Source organism: Corvus kubaryi, unplaced genomic scaffold (assembly GCF_017639235.1).
Source record: "Corvus kubaryi isolate FWS band 111438036 unplaced genomic scaffold, C.kubaryi_AGA036_p1.0 split3-73, whole genome shotgun sequence".
In the NCBI taxonomy this organism is placed as follows: domain Eukaryota; kingdom Metazoa; phylum Chordata; class Aves; order Passeriformes; family Corvidae; genus Corvus; species Corvus kubaryi.
Genome location: NW_024582091.1, coordinates 9,827,094 through 9,853,792, shown reverse-complemented (window position 1 = coordinate 9,853,792; position 26,699 = coordinate 9,827,094). Strand labels below are relative to the sequence as shown.

Genomic DNA, 26,699 nt, shown 5'->3' with positions numbered 1-26,699 from the left:
CGCTAATGCAGCTATTGTGACACCTATGCATACATGCAGAATTACAGGATAGAAGTACTTCTAGTATTTTGTTGACAGGGAAGGATTGGGCCCTGGGGGCCTCACATAACTGCAGAAGATACCTTGCTTTGCTCAATAAATGTCAGTGAAGACAGTACATAAAGCCAGAGATGTTTCTTGGCTATAGGAGGCTGCAAAGGATGGAATGCACTTGCCAAACTTCTGACATACTTGTTATAAAAATATTAAGTTCTCTACTGTGTTTCATCTCTCTTACTTGAGGCACTTCAGTATTAAATGAATTACACTTGTGGAGTGCCCCTTACATCCTGCTGACAACCAGGGAACTGTTGGACTGTTAGTCAGGTATGGGTATATCTGATGTAGAATGTCTTAGCTGAACAGAGGAATCCTGCCCTTGGTATGCTCCCAGTGTACAACATAGGAGGCCTGGATAGGGCTTGCTGTTGTTTTTGGCAGCTTTTTAAAAAAAAGGCTATTCAGGTACTTAAAAGCAAGCTTTATGTCTTTGATGTTGCTGAGGTATTTTTTCATGTTTGTTTGGTTTTCTTTTAATGCTGAGATCAGGAACACATGTTTCTAGTCAAATGTAAGTATTGACATAAAGCAGTCTCTTTTTATTAGGCTGGTAATGATTCATACTTTAGACTCCTCAAGAGGGAGATTGAAGATACTGAGGAAGCAAATGTGAAGGAAAATACCTAACATGTGTTGCAGTGCTGACAACCTCCTTCCAAGGGTCCCTGATTTTCCTTATTTGTCATCTAAATGGTCTGTAGAATGAAAAGTAGAATGTAGATGCTGTAAATGGACCTAGAGAGAGTCAGGCTACATCCAGGAGGTTTCTGATTATCTAAGTGGCAGATGACAGTAACTTGTGCCTGGACCTTTTTTGAAAACCTGAGGTCAGTTTATTGCTCTGTGCAAATAACCTTAAAGTCCAAAGAGCTATGCTAGGAACTATGTCATCCTGTGATTGCTTTTTAGCTCTCCACTTGTATCCTTGATTTATATTATTTTTTCCAGTTGCATAGAGGTTGGAGTGAATTTTCTGGGGCAGCCTTAGCATGGCTGCAGCCTTGCCAGCAGCGCTGACCTGCAGTATGTCTTCCAAGTCACAAGCCTGGAGAGCATTGTGCCGCTCTATCCTTCCTCTTCCCTTCAGCTTTTGCAACTGCATCAGTCTTACAGTGTATTGGTTTTGCACGGCCTGGTTTTGTCAGGTTGGAAATAGGTGTCTCTGTAGCCTGTTAACCCTAGTCTTTGGGACAACCCCTTCTAGGAGTAAGTTCTAGGCTGAAGTAACTTTTTTTCCATTTCTGGTTTCAAAACTTCATGATTTTGTACACAGGGATCCTATAAAGTTCTGTTGTGTAGCTATATCTGCATGATAAGAGTTGATGAAAATAGCAGCCAGAAGCCAGTAGAATTCATGAATTTGATATATCAGTAGTTATTCTTGATCCCAAAGCTGATAAATATTGTGTACTATCTGTTGGCATCTTGTCAACATGCAGGTGATGACCACTTAAAGAATGAATCACCACCAAAGATACCAGCAGAAGTGTTTTTATTGAAGTAATATGTAAAAGTGAGAGGTGTCAAAATTCTATGGGTATAATAACGATTGAATGTTACAAGCATAACATAATGTGTTAATTGCAGGATAAGTGTTCCTGTTTCCAAGCCCACATGGACCAATCCTCACCACGTCACCCTGTCCCTGTGTGGGTTTTCAGGTTGGAAGAGGAGGTCACAGCCTAGGCCTCTGCCTCCTTTGGAGCCTGAACCAGACTGCCACTAGTCTGGGCAAGGAGCTGTGTGCATCAGGCACACACCTTGACATAGTCTAGCAGAGAGAGCAGGACAAAGCAATGTAAGAGCAATGGCTTACGCTTCAGTGAATCTTACGGGGTGGTTATGCCCACGCAACACGGATAATGCCCAAACCCCAGCATTCACCACTTAGAGTGTTTCTGATTCATGTAGTTTGGACTGGTTTCATACACTTGGGTTCTGTCTATTTTAGTAAGTTAAACAGCACCAAGGCAAGTGCCAGACCCTGGCACAGCAACACAATCCTTTATGCTGCTAAGTGGTTAAAGTAGCCCCTGGTACAGTTTTGGATGATGCTGACAGGCAGTTTTGCAAATAATTCTTGGGTATGATTTGAGAAGCATTTTTGCAAATAGATAGGCAGTAGGTCAAGAAAAGTGAGTATTTTCATAGTTTGACATCTTGCCTTAGTGCCTCCGTTGAAATTTTTGGAGTCAATGTGTATTCAGATCGTTTCAGTTACGATTTTTGTATTTGCTAATGCAAACACTGCAGGCCAAGGCTCACAAAAAGCAATCGATTCTTCTATGTCAGCCTTCTCTATTGGCAGTTTTATTGCTCTAAACAAGATTAAGGGGGCAGAAAGAATCCCCAAAACAATGTTAGGTTGGAAACCAATATCTTTTTTGTGTAACTGGGAAACCTTAACAAGGCACAATGTTGAGAACACTTCAAACAAAATAGTTTAAGTGTTGACAAAGTTGGAATGTTAAACAGTTCTGTGATTTATACTGCTTATCTTTGTGGATAATTTATTATTAGCTCTTCATCTTCAAGAACATGAGAACATGTCAGAATTCATTAATTTCATAAAACTCACACCAGTCTATGTGTCTGTATCTTATGTGAATTAAATGGATCTCTGAAATGAGAGAGAAACTGCTGCATGTCTGTCTGTTTTACAGAAAAAAAATATCATGCACAGTTATAGTTCTTTTGGAATGCATATCTTTGAACATGTGCAGACTGCAAAGAATATTAAAAGGATGGTGTGACTGGTTTTCCAACAGAATACAAATACAAAAAGATTGTCCTAAATGATAAACTGTTCTACAAATTTAATAATTTTGATATAGAGAAAAATTACATCTGTTTGAAATGAATTAGGTCATTAATTTATTACTCCTTATTTCCTGCCCGTCCACACAGGTACGTTTTGTTAGAGGATTCTAAGATGAAACATAATCTAATTTCTTTTGAAAAAGGCATATTAACTCTAAGATACAAGCCTTTTGACACAGGTTTGCTAAAAGACATCGAGAATTGAACAGCACACAAGACAAGATTGTGACTGTACTTGTGAATGTCTCTCTGCTTATCCCTCATTAGCAGGGCTACTATAGCCTTCAGCAATATGGAATATATAATAGTGCTAGAAAAAGTGATACACTTACTGGATTTATTTACTTGTATCTTGTAACCAATTCTCAGAGCAGACCAGTAGCATCTGCAAAAGCATTTGTCATTTAAAGGGGACATCTTCTGTTTGACACTCAGAATCTGTACTGTCCAGTGTGGTGATGGATTATATGTTCCAAACTAGTACTTGCCTTCAGTCTGTCACATAAATTGCATGGTAAGACTTAAGTGCTTTCATTGTCATTCTTAAAAATTTGCAGCTTTAAAGGTCTCTTGCATGAATGTGAAATTTAGGATCAAAGAACATTTAATGTGCTTTAGAATCTAGAGTTTGAAATTCTGAAATATTTTTTTTTTTGAAATCTTTAACCTTTTAGGGTTCGGTGGGTGAACCAGGACCTAAGGGTGAACAAGTAAGTCATGATAGAGATTATGGGACTTTAAAGTCACAGTACCAAATGCCACATAATGCTGACTAAATCTGAAGGCTGACAGTATGTCTTTCTTTGATGTAGGGTGCACCTGGAGCAGAAGGAGATGGAGGAGAAAAGGGTGACTTAGTAAGGCGCCTTTTTTTCTTTACCTGATATTATGTTGTTATTGTAAATTAAAACTATAAAATGTTGTTGGAATACTTCAAGCGTTATGTTTTCATCACTGAAATGCACATTTAAGTTTTGTAGCCACTGCAGAGCACAGCAGTTCTATTTGCCTAGTTACCCTATTCCTGCTGTTTGGAAAGCACAGAAATACATGTGTTCTGTTAGGGGTACAATATAGTACAGACTGCCTTGGAGGAAAGGGATGTGTCTGTGTTTGTGTATATATATATGTATGTATGTGTATATATATATATATATATACACATATAGGTAGATACATATAGAGACTGTTTATAAATATATATATATGCATACACAGACACAAATTCTTGGTGTTTGAGGCAGTGAGGATGAGCAATTAGTTTAACTCAAGTGAAACAGGAGGAGAGTTAATAAATATCCTTAATGACTCGCACTTAAAGGAAGTATTTTGTATTGACTTTCTCTTTGGAAATATGATTTGCAACTGGCTGTTAGGGAGAGGAAAAATGGGCTGGGAAGAGGCTGTGGCACTGTGATATTGCATATATATATGCTGCAGGAGTATGGCTTGTTGTAAATTGACACGGGTAATGCCTGGGTCATGTGCCCTTGGGAAAAGAGGATGTTTTTCCCTGCCAAAAGAGAAACCCACTGGTCCAGTGTCTCCCATGAGGTTTCATCCAGCAAAGCCAGAACTGATCTTTCTAAAGAAAGTAAACTGCTCCCTATTCAAAGAATGGTAGCTGGGTCATATGTGGGAAGTGAGTCTTTTTATCCTACATGCTGCAATTCTGAAAGCCTTAGTGAGAAAAATGTCCAGTAATGGAGCATTACAGTCACTCTACAGATTCCCAGGAAGCAATACTATGGGTTGTTAAGTGTGCTGCCAGTCAGTCTGGTTTAAATGGATAACAGTTATTTCTATTTCAATTATGACCTATTCATTAACAGACAGGCCTTTGACTGGAAACTAGTTATTTCACCATGACATTTAAGAACTGGGAGAGGGCAGTTTACAGAAATCTCTCTAAGTTTCTTTGGTGTTTTCATACTAATCTATTTCACATGTGATTACAAGATTTTGAAAGCTTTTTTTTCCAATTGAGAGGAAAGCCTAAAAATTCCTGAATAGTGGGATTGCTATTCTCAGTCAGGTGATTGAGGGATTTTGGAATTGTTCAAGCCAGGAGAAAGATTGCTGGAAATAGGAATGTGATGGGATTTGGCTTCTTCACAGAGCTTTAGGTAGACACTTGTCTGGTTTCTGTTGCAGTTTTTCAGTATTAACACAGCACTGAAATCCATAGTTCTGTCACTTGTCGGAAACTAGAAAATCCTGGTTAAAAAAAATGCATCCTCTAAAGTTTTCCAAGAAATCTGCTGTCTAAGATTGTCCTGGGGTGTAGCTGTGTTTGAGAGGTTAGAGTCATGTGTCTGATTCCAACGTAAGAAATATAAAAACAATTATAACAAACATGCTTTCTCATCTGCACCTTACAGAAAAGTTTTTGAGAAAGGAATTGTACAAAACCCACTCAAAATAAAGGTTTTATTTTCAAAGGAATTGTAATTAATTTGTGGTGCAATTTTGCATAAATCAACCAAATATATGAAATTTCTTTTTATAGTGAAAAAAAAATCATGTGAAATGTACTGCATTTTTAATGTCAGTGGTAACGGAGACTCTCTTCTAATACAGTTTGTCTTATTTTTAGGGTGACATGGGATTACCAGGAGCAAAGGGAGCTGTAAGTATAATGAATAGCATTTTTATGGAAATACAGAGATCTAGTAGATCATATAGATCATATAGATGGTTTTCTGATCTAAGGAAAGAAAAATGCAAATAACAGGCTAAGCTCTTTATCGCAGTTAAATTGAATGTGTTCTAACAGATTTTCTTCTGTTTAAATTTTGAATACAGTTAATATTAAAATGAATTAGCTTTGAAAAGGAATTAGTTTCCTGAATTCTAACTCCATAAAAGAGAAGCATCATTCAGCAGCAGTTTTCTGGCCAACTAAGTTTTTTTTAAAGAAAATGAATGCACCCTTTGTACAGTAGGTGTTGGATAGAAAGGAGGCTCAGTGCAGTGGCTGCATGCCACTGTTAAAAAGCTGGCAGCAGGATTGTGATGTCTGTGAAACCATAAGTATTTATGGCTCAGATTCCTTTATTTTATTTTTGTTTTTATTTTTATTTTATATTTATTTTCTTTTATATTTATTTTATTTTCTTTTATATTTATTTATTTTATTTTTATGTTATTTTAATTTAATTTTTATTTTGTTTTGTTTTATTTTGTTTTATTTTGTTTTATTTTGTTTTATTTTGTTTTCATTTGCAAAATGATAACTTTGATGTGGAAGGAGCAGAATCTTGTATGTCACCTAAAAAAATAACTGGAGAGCTGAACTCCTTCTTTTATTTCAAGATCACTGAAGAGTTGGATTGTTACAGCATCTGACAGTATGGGCTGTGATACTAAAATACCAACAGTTCTGCCTATGGGGAACTGAGGCTGAGCATAACAAAAAAACCTGTGCTTGTGTTCTCTGTGTTCGGGGTAACTTCAGGGCTAAGCAAATGCAAGCTAAAGGGTGTTTACTGCTGATGAGGATCCTACATGAAGGATATGAGGAAGAGATAGAGTAGAAGAGAAATCCATAATTTTATCCACCTCGATTTTTAAAATCCTCTTCTATTGATGAGACCCTATAGGGCTTGCCATCCCAGTGAGTACCTTCACAGGAATGAGTAATCTGTCTGGGAACCTGATAACTCACCAGGCTGGGGAAGAAAGGAATGATGGCTTCCCGGTTGTGTAGTCCATAAAAGCAATTATTTTGTCTTCTTAATGTATCCATCGAAGCACGTTCTTTGGGTTTTCTTCTGGTAGGGAGAGCAATGGGCTGTCTGGGATGCAGCGCAGCTGGAGCCGAAATGGCTCCATCTTGTGGATTTAGCTGATACCACAGCTGAGTAATTTGTTCGTCAGCATCTCTTTCAGCGGGTGTAGCTTTTTTTTTTCCCCCAGTAGATTTGGGAAGCCGTGAGTATGTAGGGTTTATTTCTTAGTACTACTATTGATTAATAGGAGTAAATTAACTTGTATTGAAAGCAGCTGTGGTGGTTTGACCCTGACTGGACACCAGCTGTACACCAGAGCCACACTGTCACTCCCTTCCTCAGCTGGCCAGGGGAAAGAAAATGTAACAAAAAGCTCATGGGCCCAGGTAAGGGCAGGGAGAGATCCCTCACCAGTTATAGTCACGGGCAAAACAGACTCGGGGAAACAAAGAGATTTATTACCTATCAGAGTCAGAGTAGGATAATGGGAAGTAAAACAATGGGGGAGCACCTCCTCTCACTCCTTCTGCACTGACCTCGGTGTCTGCAGAGCTGTTCCTTTCACATATTCTCACCCTGCTCTTCTCTGGCTGCAATTATTTCTGGGCAATAATTTTTCCTCCTTAAATATGTTGTCCCAGAGGCTTTACTAACCTCACTGATTGGCTTGGCATTGGCCAGCAGGTCTGTCTTGAAGCTGGCTGGTGTTGGATCTGCTGGACATGGGGGAAAGGTTTTGGCAGCCACCCCCGTAGACCCCCTGCTACGAGAACATTGCCACTCAAACCAAATACGATAATTCAGAGGTGCCTGCTGGCATAGGTCTCACTCTGCGTGATATTTAATAACTCTTAGTAAATTTACTGGAGTAGAAGCTATAGCTTTGTTTACTCAGTGTACTTAAGTGAACATATTGACATAGTCACATCAATCTTTTCATTCCCCAGGGGTCAGGAATAGCTCTTTCTACCCCTTCCCTGAGTGTAATCATGGCACTGCATCTGTTCAGGCAGTTTGTCAATGTCAGTTTGTGTGAGGATGTTCCTTCTCCTCTGCCAGCAAACTCAAGCAGCGGCACTAGAACTAGCTCTGTCTCTGACAGAGTAAACAAAGCAAAAATGTGTGTTCCCAAACAGCCTGGGGCTACACAGTAGAAGCTCATACTGTGGTACTCTCTACAGAAGGACATGAAAGGCATTTGGAGCACGAAGGGAGGTGGAGTTTTCATACCTTAAGCAGCACTTAATGTCTAGAAATGTTCCATGTTGGCATTCACAAGGGCAGAGAGCCATCTTGAGCATGTCACTATTGATTCTGATTTACCTATTTTGACAGAATAGAGTAATTTTCCATTTCTCCCCTGTGAGTGAAGAATACTGACCTCTTACAAATCATGCAACTACTGACTCCAGTTGCTTATTTAAAAAACTCTGTTCAACAACTGCATTTCAGCACTCATTTCTTTGCACTTGTGAATTGTTCCCATCACCATTTTGGTATGTCAGAATGAGTCTATCATTAGTATAGCAGTCCATTGGAATTCCTCTCTTTCATTGTCAGATTGGTAATCCTGGAGACCCTGGTTCCCGTGGGCCTGAGGGAAGTCGGGGACTGCCGGGCATGGAAGGGCCACGAGGCTCACCTGGACCGCGAGGATTGCAGGGGGAGCAGGGTGCCCCAGGCCTGCCTGGCAGCGAAGGGCCAGCTGTAAGTACTGTTTCCATGTAATTGGTATCTTTTGAACCTTTATCTCTCACTCACACCACTCCTTGTTTTCCATGTACACATGCCAAACTGAAGTGCCACAGTAGTCTGAAGTACAGTGTGCCTCTCATCAGACACATGTGTACACCAGAGCAATCTTGGGTTGTACACAGCTATGTCCTTGGGGCCCCAGCTTTCAATTCAGCTCTGTTTTCTTATGCCCACCCCACTTCTGTAGTGTGCATGAAACCAAACCCTGGTTGATACAAAGGAGCATCCCTCGCAGAGTTTGCTGATTGACATCAGCTGGAATAGTTGCACTGGCAGGAGCTGGAACACCTTTTAGTGACTCATGGATTGGTTTTGATTGGGATACAGTTAAATTTCTTCATAGTGGGGCTTGTATGGGGTTATGTTTCGGATTTGTGACGAAAACAATCTTTATAGCAGAGTCATGGGAACAGGAAAAAGGGTAATGGCTTCAAAGTGAAATAGCATAGATTTAGATTAGATATTAGGAAGAAATTCTTCTCTGCAAGAATGGTGAGGTGCTAATAGGTCACCCAGGGAAGTTGTGGATGCTCTGTTCCTGGAAGGGTTCAAGGTTATGTTGAAGGGGGGTTGGAACTAGATGGTTTCAAAGGTCCCTTCCAACCCAAGCCATTCTGTGATGTTTCAGTTACTCATGAACACTGTTTGCATAGAATCAAAGCCTCTTCTGCTCCTTACACTGCCCCATCAGCGAGTAGGCTGGAGGTGCACAAAAAATTGGGAGGGGACACAGCCGGGAGAGGTGACCCTAACTGACCAAAGGGCTATCCCATACCTTATGGCATCATGCTCAGCAACGTAACCAGAGAAAACTTGTGGGAGTGGTGAGCAACTGCTTTCATTTATATCACTTGCATTATCATTGTCTTTTTTGCATTTTATTGTCTTCTTCTTCCCCTTCTTCCAACCCCTCCTTCTCCTTCTTCTTACTTTCCATTTGTTAAACTTTTTTTCCTTCTCCCATCCCACTGGTGCAGGCTGAGGGTGTGAGCAGCTGTGTGGTGTTTTGCCAGCTGGGGTTAAACTGTGACAACTGGCCAGCATTTTTTTGTACCAGGCACACTTATAAAATGTAAATGTGGCATCAACTGTTTTATTAAAACTCTTTTTTTAATCCTAGGGCAAAGAACCAAGTGATCACCACATTAAGCAGGTTTGCATGAGAGTCATGCAAGGTAAATGGGTTAAAAAGTATTTGATGTTTCTTGTGCATTTAAGTTGGGATCATCTATTTCTGTGGAGGCAACCAAGATCTTCCGCATGCTTACCCAGAACAAACTGCATGGTCTCAGCAGGGAACCTGGTGGAAAATCTTTCCACATATGAATGTGAACACAGTTTGAGGAAGTCCCTTATTTATATATATTTTGTAGCCTCATTGAACTACTTGTGGATTCCACATTACTGCAGTGATAAGCAGGCCATAGACCAGAGTATACATACATGCATTTTTTATTCAAATCACTTGCTGTGTTTGCATACATAAAAGTACAGGCTTCACTGAAAGCTTTTTAGCCTTTTGTACTCACTATTAAATTGCAGCAAACAAACTGCAAAATGCATAAAAAGAAGAGGAATGCAGAGAGAGGCTTTCTGGAGATAACACACCTTAAAATTAAAGCAGTTGAGAGATACTGAAAACCCTAATTATATTTGCTGATTTTTTGACACACACACTGAAATCTGAAGCTTTTCCAGTATGGTTGGGTGCACGGAATTTTCCGAGTTGAGAAATGTATGCTTCCCTGTAAACACAAAAGAAACTTTTCACTACTTGCTATTGAGTTGCCTTTTGGAATATTATGCCTCTGTGATGTTAAGAGTTTAAAGAATGAAATTGCTGCTCATGATTTAAAAATTTCCAGTAGTGTCACTGTTCTTGATACTGCTCAACAGGGTAAAAAGGCCTTTTAAAGTGGTCTCTTGAAAGACACTGATGCCTTAAGAGGCCACCTAGAAACAGAGACTATCAGGAGTAAGGGAATAAAGGTAGGCATTTATTTGAAAGGCCTTCAAAGGTACACCCTGGGGAGCCAGAAGCTATTGCCAAGATGGACCCCAAGATGGACGGCAGGTCACGAGTTCTTCAGACTTTTATAGGTTTGGTTCATTTGCATATCAGGGTTAATTCTCCAATTAAAGCTTCAGTTAATGATGTAATTCCCCTCAGCTTGCCCCCCTTTCAGAGGCTTTTGGTTTATACTTTTTGGGCCTAGGACGGTCTGGGTGTCCTTGGAGAGCAGGCACGGAGAGGCTTTGTTATGTCTACCTAGCACGAGTGAGCAGAAGTTAACAGGCTACAAGAAACTTCAGAGTTACACACTGGGCAGTACAGGATTTGAAAAATATAAAAGTTAAAACCTAAGGCATCAACACAGTAATATTGAGAAGGATTATAGTGAAATCAGATTTGGTGCTTGAATTTATTCCTAACTATCAGAATTAACAGTGAAGACATTGGTATGGGGAAAATCTAGACTGTCTTCATTGCACCCCTCTTGAAAACTCCTATAATTGTCCATGCTGGTCTACTAAAAAGAGAGAAAAACATAGGAATATAAATCAATCCAAGTGGCTCCTTGGAACCTTGTTGTCTTAAAGACAACTGTAAGTGAAGTTCAGCTCCTCAGGCTTTCCCTGCAGAGAGCTATTCCTTGTAGATCTCCTGGCTATAATTCATATTTTAATTCAGATCCTAACCCCCTGCACCCCATCCCACATCATCTTAGTATTTCTCAGCTGTCGACACAAAATAACTAGTCTTTCAAAGTCCTGCAGACTTTAAAGCAGATGTCATATGGAGTTGTGTGTGGCTGTATCCAGTGGAAGTTATTTCCAGAGCATGCTTGGAAGATGTATTTGAAGTCTAGAACAGAAACATTATGGAAAGAGAGGACTGCTTTTATGCTGCTGGAGCAGTGGCCTGCAAGGGGGAGGAGCAAAAGGGAATATCCAGCATAGATTGTCCTGAGGAATGGCAAGCTGATCCTGTGCCTGATTAAGAGCAAAGGTTCTGCTGAATTACCTTAAGAAAAGATCAACATAAAATGTTCAATTATTTATCAAACCTGAACTCATAAGCACAGGTTTGAGGGTTCTTTCCTTTGAAAAGAAGACTGGCACTTAACAGGCAGTGTACATAACTAACCTCATACTTTTCCCTTCTTGCAAAAATGGATCTTGACAGGATTAACATGTAGTAAAGAAGAGAGCTATTTACTCATGAAATCACTGCCTCTTAAAAGAGTAAGTTTCTTACTAATGGTTGAAATTTAAATGACACAGAAAATTATAAAGGCATTTCCAAACAAACTATATACATTTGAATAATTTCAACCTATGAACATTAAATTTATTTTGCAGAAAAAAATGCATTTTTTTTCTGCAGTGTACCTATGCAGCTTGCCACTGAATGTTCTAAGATAATACCTTATATGTAATAAACTTTGTAAATAGCAATGTACAAAAGGAAGGTGCTGTAGCGTAATCAGTACGTCAGTTCCTGTAGCAAAGAGCATACATTCTTCTTCAGTGATCTCTTCATTCATGTTCACTTACTCCTTAACTCTGTCCTTCTGCTCATTGCAGAACAATTAGCTCAGCTGGCAGCCAGCCTTAGGAGGCCAGAATTTGGTGCTCCAGGTCTTCCTGGCCGACCAGGGCCACCAGGTGCTCCAGGACCTGCTGGTGAAAATGGTTTCCCAGGACAGCTTGGCCCCCGTGGCCTGCCTGGCCTTAAAGGTCCCCCTGGTGAGATTGGTCGTAAAGGTCCTAAAGGTAAGAAATTCTCCAACTGGCTTTCACTTGGTGACTGTTTAAGTTTTGGTTTTTTGGTTTTGTTTGTTTGTTGTTGTTGTTCCCACCCCCCTTCCTTGGTTTACAGCTTGTGGATGTAGACTGTACACATGTGAAGTCCAAAAAAGTCCCGAGTTAGGAATGTAAACTGCTTGCTGTAACTCTTGTGTCAGTTACCACAGTGATTAAAGGGCACATTGGCCTGGCTTTAGCAACACTTTTTTAGAAATCTGGTTTTTAGCCCACAAAACCTCAAAGTCCATGAGAATGAGAATCAATATTAGGACTCTGACTCAGCTGCTTACTTCTAGTTCAGGGCAGATGCCTGTCCTTTCTCATATTGTAGAAGTCATTTGATGACAAAAAGAACATGTGGTTCTAGCAGCGATTCTCTTTCCTCCATTCAGCCTGGTTGTTGACCTCACTTCTGCAAGACTCGTGGCCCCAAGAGCTGATGTAAGCAGTCAGATTCCTTCACTAAAATCTAGTCTACTTTTCTAAGCACACCCAGTTTATCACATTAAAAGGGACTGATAATAATCTGCCTTTTATTTGCATATAATATTTGAGCCATTTAACATCATTCCACCAGGTACCAGAGTCTATTGATTCTTTGGAAAGGAAAAATCCCTAATAAAATTGACTTACATTTTACACAAAATCTTTTATCTAAGTTAATCTCTTCTGTTCATGACTGAGAGGTTCTATTCTCCTCCAGAGGATTACAGGGTAGAATTTTCTGCAAAGTCTTATGACAACTATGTATGTATTTGTTTCTGTTCAGCAGTGATTTTGATTTGTTTTCTCAAAAGAAGGTCTTACTTAAAATTGTCTTTCTGCACAAAGCTGGTCTGTTGCTGGAGTAGAGTGTTTACTTTTGATTCATTTGAAAGTAAAATTTGGTAAACCTTTGAGAGAACAGATAGAATACACAAAAAGCAAAACTTAACAGCATAATTGCTGGAGCTTTGTTACTGTTTAAATTCAATGTAATGTCATCTGCAGAAGAAACAAAAACCAGAAATACAAAGGTGGTTTATGGGGTATGCAAAATTTGATTCAACACACAGCAGGGTACACTGTGTTAATATTAAAAGAAAAAAATAAACAGAGCATTAAACCCCCCCAAAAATAAGCAAGATACTTAGTTTGGTATCATAAGTGTCATCAAATTCCGAGTTACCTTACAGTAAATCTTGAAATACCATTACAGATACAACGGAAGTGGTGAATGCTCTCATGCAAGAGCTATCAGGCTGGTACGTGGCAGTCAACCTGAAAAATCTCAGTGCTTCACTCTGAGTCCCTGGTACTTACCAGAGTTCCACAGAAGTCACAGGGATCAACTGATTTTCACCACCCATTTGGAGAGTTGTCTGAGATTGGAGTGAGGGGAAAAGGGTACTTGGACATGTTTAAAAAGGGAACAGGAAGAAGATGCTGTGAATGGTTTAAAAAAGTTCATAATGAATAGGAGACAGAAACACAGCAAAGTGTAACCATGAGGCACAGCAGAAGATACAAAGGTACAGTGATTTTAGCAGCAGCAACAATGACAGAATCAAGAAGATGTGCCTCAAGGAAGGAGATTTAGTTACATTAATGAGCAGTCTGGGGTAGTGAAGGACTATTTCTGTTCAGAAACAGTAATAAAAAGTGGGAGACCTTTAGGGTAAGCAGGAGTAAACACTATTCTGCAGTGTTAGGTAGTTGGAAAAAACAGAAGTACACATGGGTAACCTGAACTAGGGCTTGCAGTAGCTGTATTTATGAAGACAGGCTGGATCTCCATGTTGACTAGGTAGTCCAGAGCATGGAGATGAGTACCCTGTGTGCATCTTTTATTAAAACCTGGACTTTTGTACTGTCTCTTGTGTTCCCTTGCACAGCTTCCTTGTTTTCTGCTGTGCCATTTCTAGGCAAGACAGAAACCGAGCAGTCTATTCTAACTTTCCTCACCATAGTCCAAGACAGTATAGAAGCATAAAATAAAGCTAACTCAAATATTATTAGGCATAAATTTGTGACTTTTTACTTGCATGAAAAGAAAAAAAGGTAAAAAACCCCCCAAACAACATAAGGTATTCACAATTAGGAATATACACAGTGTTATGATATAGGAACAGTGAACAGAATTTGAACTTTACAACCCAAGCAAGAAAAAAACCTTCCTCTTACTAAGGTAATTCAGGTTTGGAGCAAGACATGGGCTTGATGAAACACTGGGTATCCACCAAAGGAAAGTCTCCACGATATTATTATATGAGAAAAAATTTATTTTGTGAAGGTAAAACAATGTCTTATGTGAATATCAACAGAATACTGTCATCTGTGCAGCCACCTTTTTTCTCCTCTGCACTGGTTGTCTTGAGGAACAGTAGTCAAGAATTTTTACTTCTTAGCTGAGCTTGTGTCGTTTTTCAGAAGTCATCTAATACAGACTAACCTCGGTCTGTATCCCAAGTACCCTGAAGTCCTGGGACATTGGTTTAGTCTTGTTATATGGGCTGTGATATATTTCATGTGGTGCTTACTGTCCAGTGCTAGGTGTCCCTCCAGCCTGTCCGCTTCTGAGTATGACTCAAATGGGTGAAAAACTCCAATCAAATCCCAAACATTTTACAAGGATATTTGTCAGGACATCATTGAAAGATGCTAAGAAGATATACAGCCAGCATAATTCTCTCTTATTAACTGTTCACTTCTGAAAGTGAGTTTCCTGAAAATGATACTCCAGGCAGACTGTAACTAACGTTTCACGAATTTGCTTTAGGTGAACCAGGAGAAAGAGGAGAGAGAGGATTGCCAGGCAGAGGACTGAAAGGTTATCCTGGACCAAGAGGTCTTCCAGGTAAATATAAGAGGGTGAGGATAAAGAAGAAATGTAGTAAAAATTTACTCAGAACTGATACTTCAAGCTGCCTTGAAAAGATAAAAGGAGTACATTAAGCAATAAACTCCCAAATTACAGTGCTTCATGATTTTTACTTCTGGTGATTCAGTCAGAAATCAGAATTGAAAACTAAAAAGCAAAAAGCTACCACCTCATATACCTCAGTGTAAAAAGATTAGGAAAAATGTAAAGCAAGCATTAAAAAAAGGGGGCAGTTACACAAACATGAATAAAATTCGTCTCTTTTAATATGTATTTTATATGTATTATATACACATATAATTATATATAAAAAAATAAACAAGAAAAGGCCATAACCTCCAGATTATCTTACTGGCAGGCACACCAGTCTTCAAAATCTCCACTTATAATTTCGGATATTGTTTTATTTCGGTGGTGATTAATTGCAGTGCTATATAACATGGCTCCAGGGGAGATTCGTCCTGATGGATGAAGCACAGCTGGCCTCTAGTGGCCAGGGAATGAACATAAACATGTTATTTCCATCAGTATTTCTACAGCACATTTCTGTGTTTATTATAGCAAGAGAAACTAGTCAAATTTGTTCTCTTTGTGAAAAAGGAAAAGTTTAATATTTACTGATCCAAATGATGTCTCTGTAACTCAGAGGTGCTTTCTGTAGAAATCTGTCACTGGAAGAGGCTTCCTGAAATCACTGGTTATCCGTTCTTTGTTGAAGATTTAGAAGTAACAAACTATTTTAGTGCTCAGCAGTTCCATTCTATACATCTATTTCCCCAACCATCTGAGTAGAAAATAAAAATAAATTCTTTGTATGTCTTTTTACAGAGAGCTAATGAAACCCTGTGGTAGCAAGTAGCATCTTCCCTGCCCTAGGTACTGGCAGCAGGGTTGGCTGAGTCGAGCACCCTGCAGAGCTTTGCACAGCAGCAGACCTGCACCAGTGCAACTGGAGGGCACTGGCACTTAAATTTCGCTGCTGTAGCTGTATAATTGCAGATTGGGTTTCTGGTAGAGGAAAATTGTCCCTGTAAGTCAGCACCCTTCCTGGGAATACCCTAAGAGCAGTGAAAAACCATCTTCATACAGCTTTTAAGGACAGGATGTTCAGTAAAGCTAATTATGCCAAGCAAGTCGTATGCAGCCAATGTTTAGACCTGCATCCACTCTACAGGTGAACCAGGCAAAGCCAGCTACGGCAGGGAAGGCCGTGACGGTGACCGAGGTCCCCCTGGGGTGGCCGGGCAGCCTGGGGTTCCTGGTCCCCCCGGCCCTCCTGGCCCTCCCGGGTACTGCGAGCCAGCGTCCTGCAGGATGCAGGCGGGACAGAGAGCAGGAAAGAACATGAAAGGGCCCTGAGTGGGCAGCGCAAGTGCCACCGTGTGCTGGCTGGCAGCAATTTACATCCTGCACAGACAGCTGAGGACAAAATAACGAGTGAAGGAGAAATGCGGGCATGGACAAACCTTTCAACCAAGGTTTCAGTAAGGTATTTTTACCACAGTGGTTGTAAATTCTTCCAAAAGGAGTACTTAGCAACACAAGCTGGAACAATGGTGCTTACAGAAATACACAGGTGATGCCTTCTGGCTCCTTCTCCTTTTGGGGGGAATAAATGGTGCTTGTCTATTTTTATTTTTGGTTTTGTTTAATAAAGAGTTTCTGTGATTTTTCCTCCTCCCCTACTTAATTCCTATGTATGATGTACAGTGAAATAACATGTCTTCAGCCATCAAATAAAGAAGGATAGTTTATTTACTGCAGCTGTAGCTATTCTTTCATACTTACAAAATAAATTCTAGCACATACCCTTCATGCACAGTCACTCCATTGTTCATGTGTCTTGTACAGAATATGCAAAACCTCCTTCAGCTCTTCAATTCAATCACAGAAACCCTGGTGGGAGGTTCTTACGAAAACCTGCCACCCCTGGCACCACCTGTGCTGCCAATATCTGTACAGGTGCAATCATGGGGTTGCCATGACAAACCCATGTGGAATAACCTCTTCATTTTCGACTCTAGTTTGTGTTGCATTTGTAATTCCATATGAAGCCCATTTCAGGTCACCTCATTGTATGTGACATTAAAATAAATGGCTAGTAGCCACTGTCAAGGGAAATTTAAGTCCTAGAAATATGTACTTTCCTATAAAAGACTACAAAACCCAAAATAAATAAATAATTTTTTTTAATGTATGGCTGCATTCAGTATTGATAGCCAGAAAAGCCAGAAGGCAGCCATTAGATGGCCCAAGCTGCCTTTTTTTTAGATACTCGGTTTTTAGAGGAAAATGTGCAATGTGGATATTCTGTTCCTCTCAGTATAAATTAAACTATTTGTGGTTTGACTTTACTTCTCTGAAGTTTATTCTCTCTCCAAGATAACAATGAAACTATACTGTGATGTTTCCTTTCTTTTCATTATTGGCCATCCAAATTTTCCACTACAAACTTTGGTACACTTGTGTTAAGCACTGATTTTTTCTCCTAGCCCTTAGCTGTCTGATCATGTTCCAAACACTTGACTTGTTTGCCATGAGACAACAAATAACACAATCCATGGAGCTCTGCATTTTGCATGTAACTTGTAAGATAACAGTAAAGGGAAAAGCACTGGTATAATGTATACTCCAAAAGGAATTATTGAAAAAACCCAGTAGTTAAACCTTCCTCAAAGCAAACATGATTTCCTACATTACTACTACAAGAAGTCACCAAAATAGGCAAGGGCAAAGAATTGCATTCTTGAGGAACAAATCTAGGAGATTCCACAAACGGTGGCTTGGGAACAAAGAAAGGTGTTTTCAAAAGTTTTTGAATTAGGTCAGTTTTTACAGAGTTAGGGCATAGTCCTCAGCAGTACCCTTTATGTGGTGGAAGAAATAAAACACTAGTAAAAAACCCTGTAGTTTCACCAGCAAACTTTTATTTTGACTATAAATTGTGTAAAACTGTTGAAAAGAAAAAAATTCACCTGATAACAGAACGAAAATACTGTTTTCTGTATGTAATGCATAAACACATGAATCAAAAGAAGCATACTTCCCCACATTTAAATACAATTGTGAAGTGCTTTAGAAAATATAGTCTGAAAAATGCATAAAATTCCGCAATGGAAGGAAACTCATGTAGGAGCAAAAATAATCATATGCAAAACCCAAATAAGAATTATTACAATCAAACAAATTCAACACTGAGAGTCAATTCAATGCAAAATCTTTGTAAGTGGACATTGTAAGATTGTGACAGATTTTCTGCCTTGGAGGTGACTCACAAGTTTTAACTTAAAATATAGAACTGAAGAAATAATCCTCAGGCCCCTTCTAAGTCCTTATGGGATGCGTAGGTTAATCTAATTTTCAATTCCAAATCTTGCACAAGAATGGAAAAGAGGTACTTGACAAATGGTAGACTGTGCACTGTAACATACCAGAGATGGGATTTTTAGTAACAGCACATTCAAGTAAAATAAAGATTTCGAAAATAATGACAGGATTATGGATTTAAAACAAAGATGTATTGACTGTGATGATGCAGAAAAAAAAAAAGCTTTTAAAATAAATTTAGAAGACACAGTGCAAAGAGACTGAGAGGTTTCACAAGCCACTGTCAGCGTGCCACCAATTCTAATGAGATGCTCTTGAAATCTCATTGAAATCCCAAGTAAATCTTGTTCTTATCTCCTTCAGGTTCAACATCATAAAATTTTGTGAGACTTACTGAAGACTAGCGAAAATCTCTTTTACCCATCATTATCTCTGTCACTGCTTCTAGTTCTGGAGGTTTAATTGCAGCGTGATAAATACGTATTTCAGCTCCTCAGTTACTTCAGTATAGGCAGGAACCCAGAGAAAATTGTAATGATAACCAGTTCATAGACTTGTTTAGGTTGGACAAGAACTTTAGGATCATTGAGTCTGACTGTTAACCTGCCACTGCCAACAAATTTGGTGGCCTTCTGACATGGTTACCGTGGTGGTGGATGAGGGAAGAGGGAATGACATCATCTATCTGGACAAAGCATTTGACACTGTCCTGCACAAGGTCCTTGTCTGTAAACTGGAGAGACATGGATTTGACAGATGGACCTGGGCTGCCGCACTCAAAGAGCTGGGGTCACAGTGGGCTCAATGTCCAAGTGGAGACCAGTTCCTCAAAGGTCCATATTGGGACCGACACTCTTTAATGTCTTTGCTGGTGCCATGGACAGTGGTGATCCGGATGAAGGGATCAAGTGCACCCTCAGCAAGTTTGCCAACAACACCAAGCTGTGCGGTGCGCTCAACATGCTGGAGAGAAGGGATGCCATCCAGAGGGACATGGACAGGCTCAAGAAGTCAGTCCATGGGAACCTCATGACGTTCAACAAGGCCAAGGCCAAGGTCCTGCACATGGTTGGGGCAATACTCAGCATCCATCAATTCAGCCTGTCCAGATAATCTGCTTTATGGAGTCTTCCTATCCTTCAGCAGATAAACACTCTCACCCAGATTTGTGTTGTCTGCAACTGACAGAGGGTGCTCTCGATCCCCTCATCCGGATCACTGATAAAGATACTGAACAGGACCAACCCCAATTCTGAGCCTTGGGGCACCCCACTAGTGACCAGAGGCCAGCTGGACTCACCACTCTGTTAGTAAGTATTCGTAACACTGCTGCTGAACACTGATCTAAGAGATGTATGTGTTATACATCCATAGTTTATATACACATAGAGTTAATATGTGAGTTATATATAAGTTTTCTGCCACAGTCATCACTGGGTTCAAGTAACTTAGTATGAACTGCTACCAAAAAAGCTTGTGAATGTTTCACTAAGGCCAAAGTCTCTGTAGCCAAAGAAGCTCCAGAGCACTATGTGGAGATCCTAAATGATGTATGAAACCAAGGCTAGGGAGGATTACACTACATTTTGTGTCTTGAATTCCCTAGTCATGATCTGAGTTTACCCAGAGCCAAGCACACATCTACAACAAAATTTGTTTTCCTTCAAAAAGGAAAAGTGTCAACAGATGGTACTTTGAAGGTTACTTGAAGGATAGAGGGAACAAGAAACCAACTTTCCCAAGAAACCCTTTGTTTCAGAGATGACAGTGTTAGTTCATCCTGGCAGAACACACCAGTTGTGCTCCACATACAAATGCTGCATTTTTGCAAATGTTGTTAGATTGCCCAGATAATTGGGTGAAATATGTTTGCTTGACCTTCTCATCACGGTATTATTATTTGGCCACATAGCCTCTGCTTCCTTTATTCTTAAAAAATGCAGTTGCTGCATCTCCTCTGCTCATGGGTCACAAGCAGAGAAGAAATATCTATATTTTTTAGGGCATGTTATCCCTATATGATTTGCTACAGCTTCATTTTTATTCCGTCCCTTCAATATTTTGTTATTTCTGTTCTGTTTTGCTTGCTGCCTGTGCATTCAAAAGGTTGACTAAACCTGGCAGCTTCAGACAATGAACAAAACAAACTTGCTGAAGTCACTATGAAATTGGAAGAAAGAAAATCAAGTTAGTGGTCAAATTATTACCTAGAGTTCTTTAAAATGTCATCCGCATTCTTCCTCCTGGGAGAGTTAGGCAGCAAGAGAAAAATGAAAATTCCTGAAGTTCCCTAAAGTTCAGTGAATCAGTTTCTTGAATAAAAGTGATTATCTCCTACTCAGGCGGAAAACTTATCTGCATTCAGAGAATGTATTAACTTCCATAAATTATATACAAATTAAGACCAAGGTTTTGCATTTAGCTGGTTGGTTTTTTTCCACCAGATTGTAGAGCCCTAAGTTTCACCAGGCCTAGGAAGCACAAGCCTGACTTCAGTGGGGTCAAAATCCAACCCCCCCAAATTTAGCCAACCTGCCCTGACTGCTCCCCAGAGCTCACTGCAGTGGCTTTGTTCCTCTCCTTGCTCCTGTTTGCAGCTGCATCCTCCCTCTTGTGATTTGACACAGAAGGAAAGGCTGACATTTTTGACAGAGCCACAAACAGAAAGTATGCGAAATATTTCCATTTCCATCCAGAATCCTGTTTCAGATGTACATGGCCACATAATAACGTAAAAATCTGCTTTTTATCCACTTAATACATTTCCATTGAACTGAACCTTAAATGTTGCAAACCAAAAATATAAGGAAGGAAGGAAGCAACCAGTTGGCATGTTCTGTGATTCATTCAGTGACAGCTGCATATAATTCAGAAATGAAAGAATGCAAAAAACCAAGGTATGTCATTGAGAATCCTTCAAACATTCTGACTGGAGACAGAATATATTTACATTTAAACTGTAGTAAGTAATTAAATGCATTCATGTTTACAGAATAGCAGACTAAGAAAGAAAACTGCTAAAAGACATGTAGACTCCAATCTTTTTAGCTACAAACTTATTTTGGTCTAGAATCTGTAATGATTGTTAGCAATGAATATTTGAAAACCACATTTCCTTAAGGTATCCTGAAACTTGAATTTTCCACTTAAATACCAACCATGACAAGGTCAGGGTTAAACTTGTTCTCCATGGCCTACACTCACCTACGTGCATGGAGGTGATTTAAACATCCATCCAGTACAATTGAATTGTAGTGGACATATCAGATTTCAAGAAAAATTTGCATGCCTTGGTACATCCAGAAATGATGAAAAACTCAATAAAAACACACCCCAAACCAGCAATGCTTTGATTTCTGAGTTACTTTTCTTGTTCTAACATCTCACATTATAGCAGCAGTTCTACTGCCTTCATAAAATGCAAGATTAGGGACTGGTTTTACATAGTCTATTTGGAGAAACAAGTTTATAAAATGCTTATTTAGCCAGTGGGGTTTTTATGAGACTTTCATATAAACATTTCAGGAAAAAAAAAAAATGAGCATACACAGACATTAAAAATAACATTTCACCCTTGTGAAAAAGAAGATCTAAAATATTTTGTATGATTATCCATTAATTAAAAACCCCACTTATTTAACTAAGATGTGCATATCTAACATCTGTCGTAACCCACAATCATAAAACATAAGGGAAGGATGGAGAATCAATCCTGTTTCTGTATCACAGCGTTCTTTTAGCATTGAAACCAAATCCACTTTAAGATAAGAATATTGGTTCTCAAAACGTTGCCAGGCTGCACTGCTGCCCAGCTGTACACAGGATGCTGTTGTAGTTTTTACTAACCACAGGTGAGTCCCTCCTCCCCTGGAGACAAACATCATTGCAGGGGACACCAATGATGCCTGAAAGTCAGATGTCCCACCACTACATATTCTTTTGTAACATATACAAAACGCAAGATAATAATAAATACAAATGAAGTCTTAGCAATATTATCTGGCAATAATTATCCAAGAAAGGCAGTATTTCTGCAAATACTGCCGTGAAAAACTAAAGAGATTTAAAAAAAGAAAATAGAAAAAAGTCAGTCTCAAGAACAAAATCAGAAACACTGACTGTTGTGCTGTAAGAATTTGCATGGCCGGGTCAGCTCTTGCGCTGCTGGGCGAGTTATGCCTGGGCTGTAACCTTTGTACTGAAAGGGTGTTTTGCACTCCACCACGTGGATAGCAGGAGATCTGCTGCAGCCTCGGGAAAGCTTCCCTCTTAGCAAGTTTCTTTACTTTCTTTGGGCAAACTGAGCAGTTCTGTACATAGCTATTTAAAGAAAATCCCAACACGTTCTTAATAGGCGATAAAGCAACTTGCCATAAAATATAATAGTCTGACCCTGAAGTTAGGATAAAGCTTAGAGAGCTTTTAAGAAAGGTTTGAAGCATTTTGTCAAAGTTATTTCACTTCTGAGTCTCGTTGCACATATACAAACCCAAAGCAGAATAAAAGACCTTATGCTACTGGAAAAAATAATCCCTTGTGTTTATTTCCTTGCAGTGCTTACTGCAGCATGAACTGCTCAAAACAGATACAAAACTAATAAAGCAAATAGCAAAATACATTAGCACCCCCTCTTCCCTCCCTGTCTTCCTGCCCAAAAGCTAAGACAACATCGGTCTGAATCTGCAAAGAAATTTCAGGGGCCAAACCTGGAAACCTTGCAGAAACATGTTTCCAGCTACATTCCACTTTCAATTCTAAAAATGCAAAGTAGGAGCAAGCCAGTGTGAAGTAAAGTTAAACTGGGATTAACTCTGTTCTGCCCCAGTGACAAATGTGGCATCTTAAAATAGGTATCAAGATAGCCCATATAAAATATACCCGTTTTCTCACATGAGAAAATTAAAGTGGGCTTTTAGCAAAATAAAAATAACGCAACAAGATAATTACCAAAGTTACCTGCAAATCAACTGAAAGCGTTCAAAGACATTTTAGAAAAACCTTTATGTTTGAGCCTATAAAAAGAAAAAGGCATCTGTAGGAAACATAGATGAAAAAATAAAACTTCTTCAAATATAAAAAGTGTTCTGCTTTCCAATAAGTTCAAGTAAATTAAAATACAGCAATTCCATTTGGCAGATAAGAGATGCTGGGTTTCAGCAAGCTAAAAGCCCCAAAATATACAAATACCACTAATGCGGTGCAATGGTCTATGTACAGCCTTCCAGGACAGGGCTGCTTGGGAACCTCTAAGTCACACAAATACTACCACAAGACAGCACCCTTTTTAATATTATCACAGAAAATGAAGTTCATAATTAACTTATGAAGTAAAAAATGTTTAGGTTATTACATATATTGGAATTACTAGAGAAGTAACAAAAAAAAAAAAAAAAAAAAGGAAAAAAAAAGAGAAAATGTTCATGCAAGATACCTGACCAGCAGTTCCTTTCAGAGAATGGAAACCAGGATGTGGTGCTGTTCCACCTCTGGTGTCCATGTTTAGACACTGAGACATGTGCTGGTGCAAGGCTTTACCCTCCGGGCGGGCAGACCCGTGGCTTGCACAGTAGTCAGTGCCTCAGTGCTCGGTTTCAAGCTGCCTCACCATGCCCAGCACTCCCACAGCCTCGGTGCTGTGAGGACCAGATCTGGAAAGGTGATCAATTCCACAGAGCAAACTACAACATGCTCCATGGGCACATCAGTTCTGGAGTGGGAGCAGCATGTGTTGAGCTAAGCTCAGGCAGGACCACTTGTCCCGAATACCCCTTCACTGTGGCGGGACAGGCGCCCGCTGCCTGCAGAACAGAGGATGAGCTGGCCTGGAGAAGGGGCAGCCATTGCCTCCTGAGGAATGAGGTGGGTGAGAAGAACAGGAGGTATGGGGACTGGGTTCACCCGTGGGCTATGACCTGCCTCTCCCCATCCTCATAAGGAACAGATAAAGCACCCTGAGCCCCCAAGGCGTCCCCAGCTGCAGGGTGTATTGCAGTTCCTACAGGAGATATTTTCATGCCACAGGTTTTCTGTTGTTCTCATTCCTGCTGCCCTCTTCTGTTCCAAGTGTTTACTCTCAGCCTTCCATACCTGTGTTTCCTTTACCATCCTTTTGTAGCAAGCACCTTCTGCCCTCTAAACACCTAACCAATGAACTTGTCAGGGATGTGTGCACTCCCTCTCAGAAAGCATCCTGAGTGCCTCAGCTGCCTGGGTTAACTCTGTCACCTCTTGCTCTCATCTTGCTCCTCTGCTCTGGGTGCAAGTGCTAGGAACTCTGTTTATTCAGAACAAATACCAATGTGCATCTTTTGCTAAAGACTCCCACCAGTCATTCCTTAACTGTTTCTAAGCAAAACCCAGAAGCCAGCCAGATTCATGTATCACAACAGCTTCTCTGGAAGCCAGCACTTCCAATTTGAAGACATTTCCCCGGCAGCTCAGTACTGCTCAAGCACAAAGTCATCAAAACCACTTCCCTGCCTGATGTGGGAGAGTGACTGACTTCCTAACCATGGGGTAAGAGCCCTCAGTATGGCTTTGTACTACAGATGCATTTTGAGGTTGTAGGTTATAGATGTCTCTTTTCTCTTAATAGCACCTTCACTTTCTATTGCACTGTACAAAATTCCACAGGACTAACCTAGGATCATCTGTTTCCTAATAATCAGAAGTGAAATTTTGGCCACTTCTACTCCCTCCTTTTTAGAATCAGCCTCTGTGTGATCAATATTCTCCAGCTTTTCTTTTGCTCAACCCTTTGAGCTCTACAGGATTTATACATTGTTCTGTTTTGTTCATCATTGACATCTGTTCCTGTAGCCTTTACTAAATGCCTGAAAACTGGATGCTGTTGCTCTCAGTAGTACACCTTTCAAGGAGGGTTTTGTATTTTTTTCCAAATTTCTCTTGAACTCAAGAAATTTTCTGCCACCAGTTAACAGGATCTGTGACTTTTGCACTCTGCAGATTCCATGTTCTTCTGAAGCTTATTTCAGCATGTGAATATTGCAGGAGGTAGAGGAAAACAGTGCCACCACCAAGATTAGAGGCTTCTGAAGTTCCATTCTTGAACTGCCTACTCACCAGCCTCTGCTCTAAAGCGAGGGGTCACCTTTGCTGTAGGCAGATTTAATGGCAGAGTAGTTTGATTACAGGCCTTAGTATCCTTATTCAGTCCCTGTAATGGTTGGAAGGTGTGCCAGTTCTCAGTTCAGAACACCACGAGCAGCCTCTTGCATTTAATATCTGGGGTATATTTAACCATGACTAAAGGAATATATAAGCCCCCAGCTGGGACAAAATCCAGTCAGGAGAGACACTTCCTGGAGCTGGTGATTTTCCAGTCAGTCTGAAGCTCATTGTTGGATGGGATAAGGAGATCATAAACACATCTTTGTTTCCTTCTTTTCCATCTTGGATGCGACTGTGAAATTGCAGGCAGCATTCTTGGTGCACGGCAGACCCTTTTCAGAAGGTGTGCTGGAGCCTCCTCGAGGGACATGAATGTTTAGTCTCAACAGAGTTCCCAGTGCTCCAGCTCAGGTCCTGGATTTGCCATGAATGAGTATGCTTTGTAACTTCAGAAATGTATTTTTTCCATTTAAAATTCACCACCAGCAAGAAAAATAAAGCCAGCTTACATATGGAGGCATACATAATGTCTTAAGTTATAATAAAATATTTTTTGTTTGAAGAAAGAAGTTTATGAAAATTATTTGGGCCAATTTTCTGTTCTAAGCAAAATAAAGATGAGAAACAACACATGGAATGCACTCTGGAAAATATATGACATCATGTCATCATTATGACACTGCAAATAACATAGAGAAAGGCTCAACTTTGCGCCTTACAAATTATCTATATACCATGCAGTGTCGAGAGAGAAAAAAAATGCACCAAATATTTTGAAAATTAAATTAACTTATGGGGAAGAGTGAAAAGTGACCGTGAACCGAAGTGTCTGGGGAAGAGGGTTTTTATTTCCTGCTGGAGCGTGACCGAGTCTGTGATACGTGGTAATAGCAATCTGCTGGATTGCATCTCCCATGGGGTCCAGGCGGCCCCTGCGGTCCCGGTGAGCCTGGTGTTCCTGGTGGGCCTGGCAGGCCAGCAGCTGGTAAAACAAAGGTGGAATTAGCAGAGTCCTCACCAGAGCATGTGCAGAGCCCTGCATTTCATCACCGACATCAGCTGCACTCCAGCACATCCATGAGAAGGCAGGTGGGGCTGACCTCACGCTATGACCCAGCTCGGGAGGAAAAGTAGGAGTGTAAAACCAGTGTTAAAAACAGGAGAAA

At 40.1% G+C, this 26,699-nt stretch overlaps 2 protein-coding genes across 8 annotated transcripts in view; one reads left to right on the top strand and one right to left on the bottom strand.

The window, feature by feature from the left end:
- COL9A1 (collagen type IX alpha 1 chain) overlaps positions 1 to 16,838 on the top strand; it is a 67,578-nt gene extending 50,740 nt beyond the window's left edge. Inside the window, exons 31-38 of one of the 2 annotated variants that reach the window (XM_042016406.1) lie at positions 3,594 to 3,629; positions 3,732 to 3,776; positions 5,516 to 5,548; positions 8,211 to 8,357; positions 9,526 to 9,580; positions 11,994 to 12,182; positions 14,974 to 15,051; positions 16,250 to 16,838. In XM_042016406.1, coding sequence (XP_041872340.1) covers positions 3,594 to 3,629; positions 3,732 to 3,776; positions 5,516 to 5,548; positions 8,211 to 8,357; positions 9,526 to 9,580; positions 11,994 to 12,182; positions 14,974 to 15,051; positions 16,250 to 16,434 — 768 coding nt within the window. In that variant the 3' untranslated portion in view covers positions 16,435 to 16,838. Of the gene's footprint in view, positions 1 to 588; positions 611 to 3,593; positions 3,630 to 3,731; positions 3,777 to 5,515; positions 5,549 to 8,210; positions 8,358 to 9,525; positions 9,581 to 11,993; positions 12,183 to 14,973; positions 15,052 to 16,249 lie in introns of those variants that run through there. The other variant, XR_006014097.1, reaches the window with a different exon arrangement.
- Positions 16,839 to 17,980: 1,142 nt separating this feature from the next.
- Positions 17,981 to 26,699, bottom strand: part of COL19A1 (collagen type XIX alpha 1 chain) — a 188,055-nt gene continuing 179,336 nt past the window's right edge. For 4 of the 6 annotated variants that reach the window (XM_042016401.1, XM_042016398.1, XM_042016400.1 and 1 more), the window contains one exon: positions 17,981 to 26,515. In XM_042016401.1, coding sequence (XP_041872335.1) covers positions 26,379 to 26,515 — 137 coding nt within the window. In that variant the 3' untranslated portion in view covers positions 17,981 to 26,378. Of the gene's footprint in view, positions 26,651 to 26,699 lie in introns of all 6 variants that reach the window. The other 2 variants (XM_042016402.1, XM_042016404.1) reach the window with 2 other exon arrangements.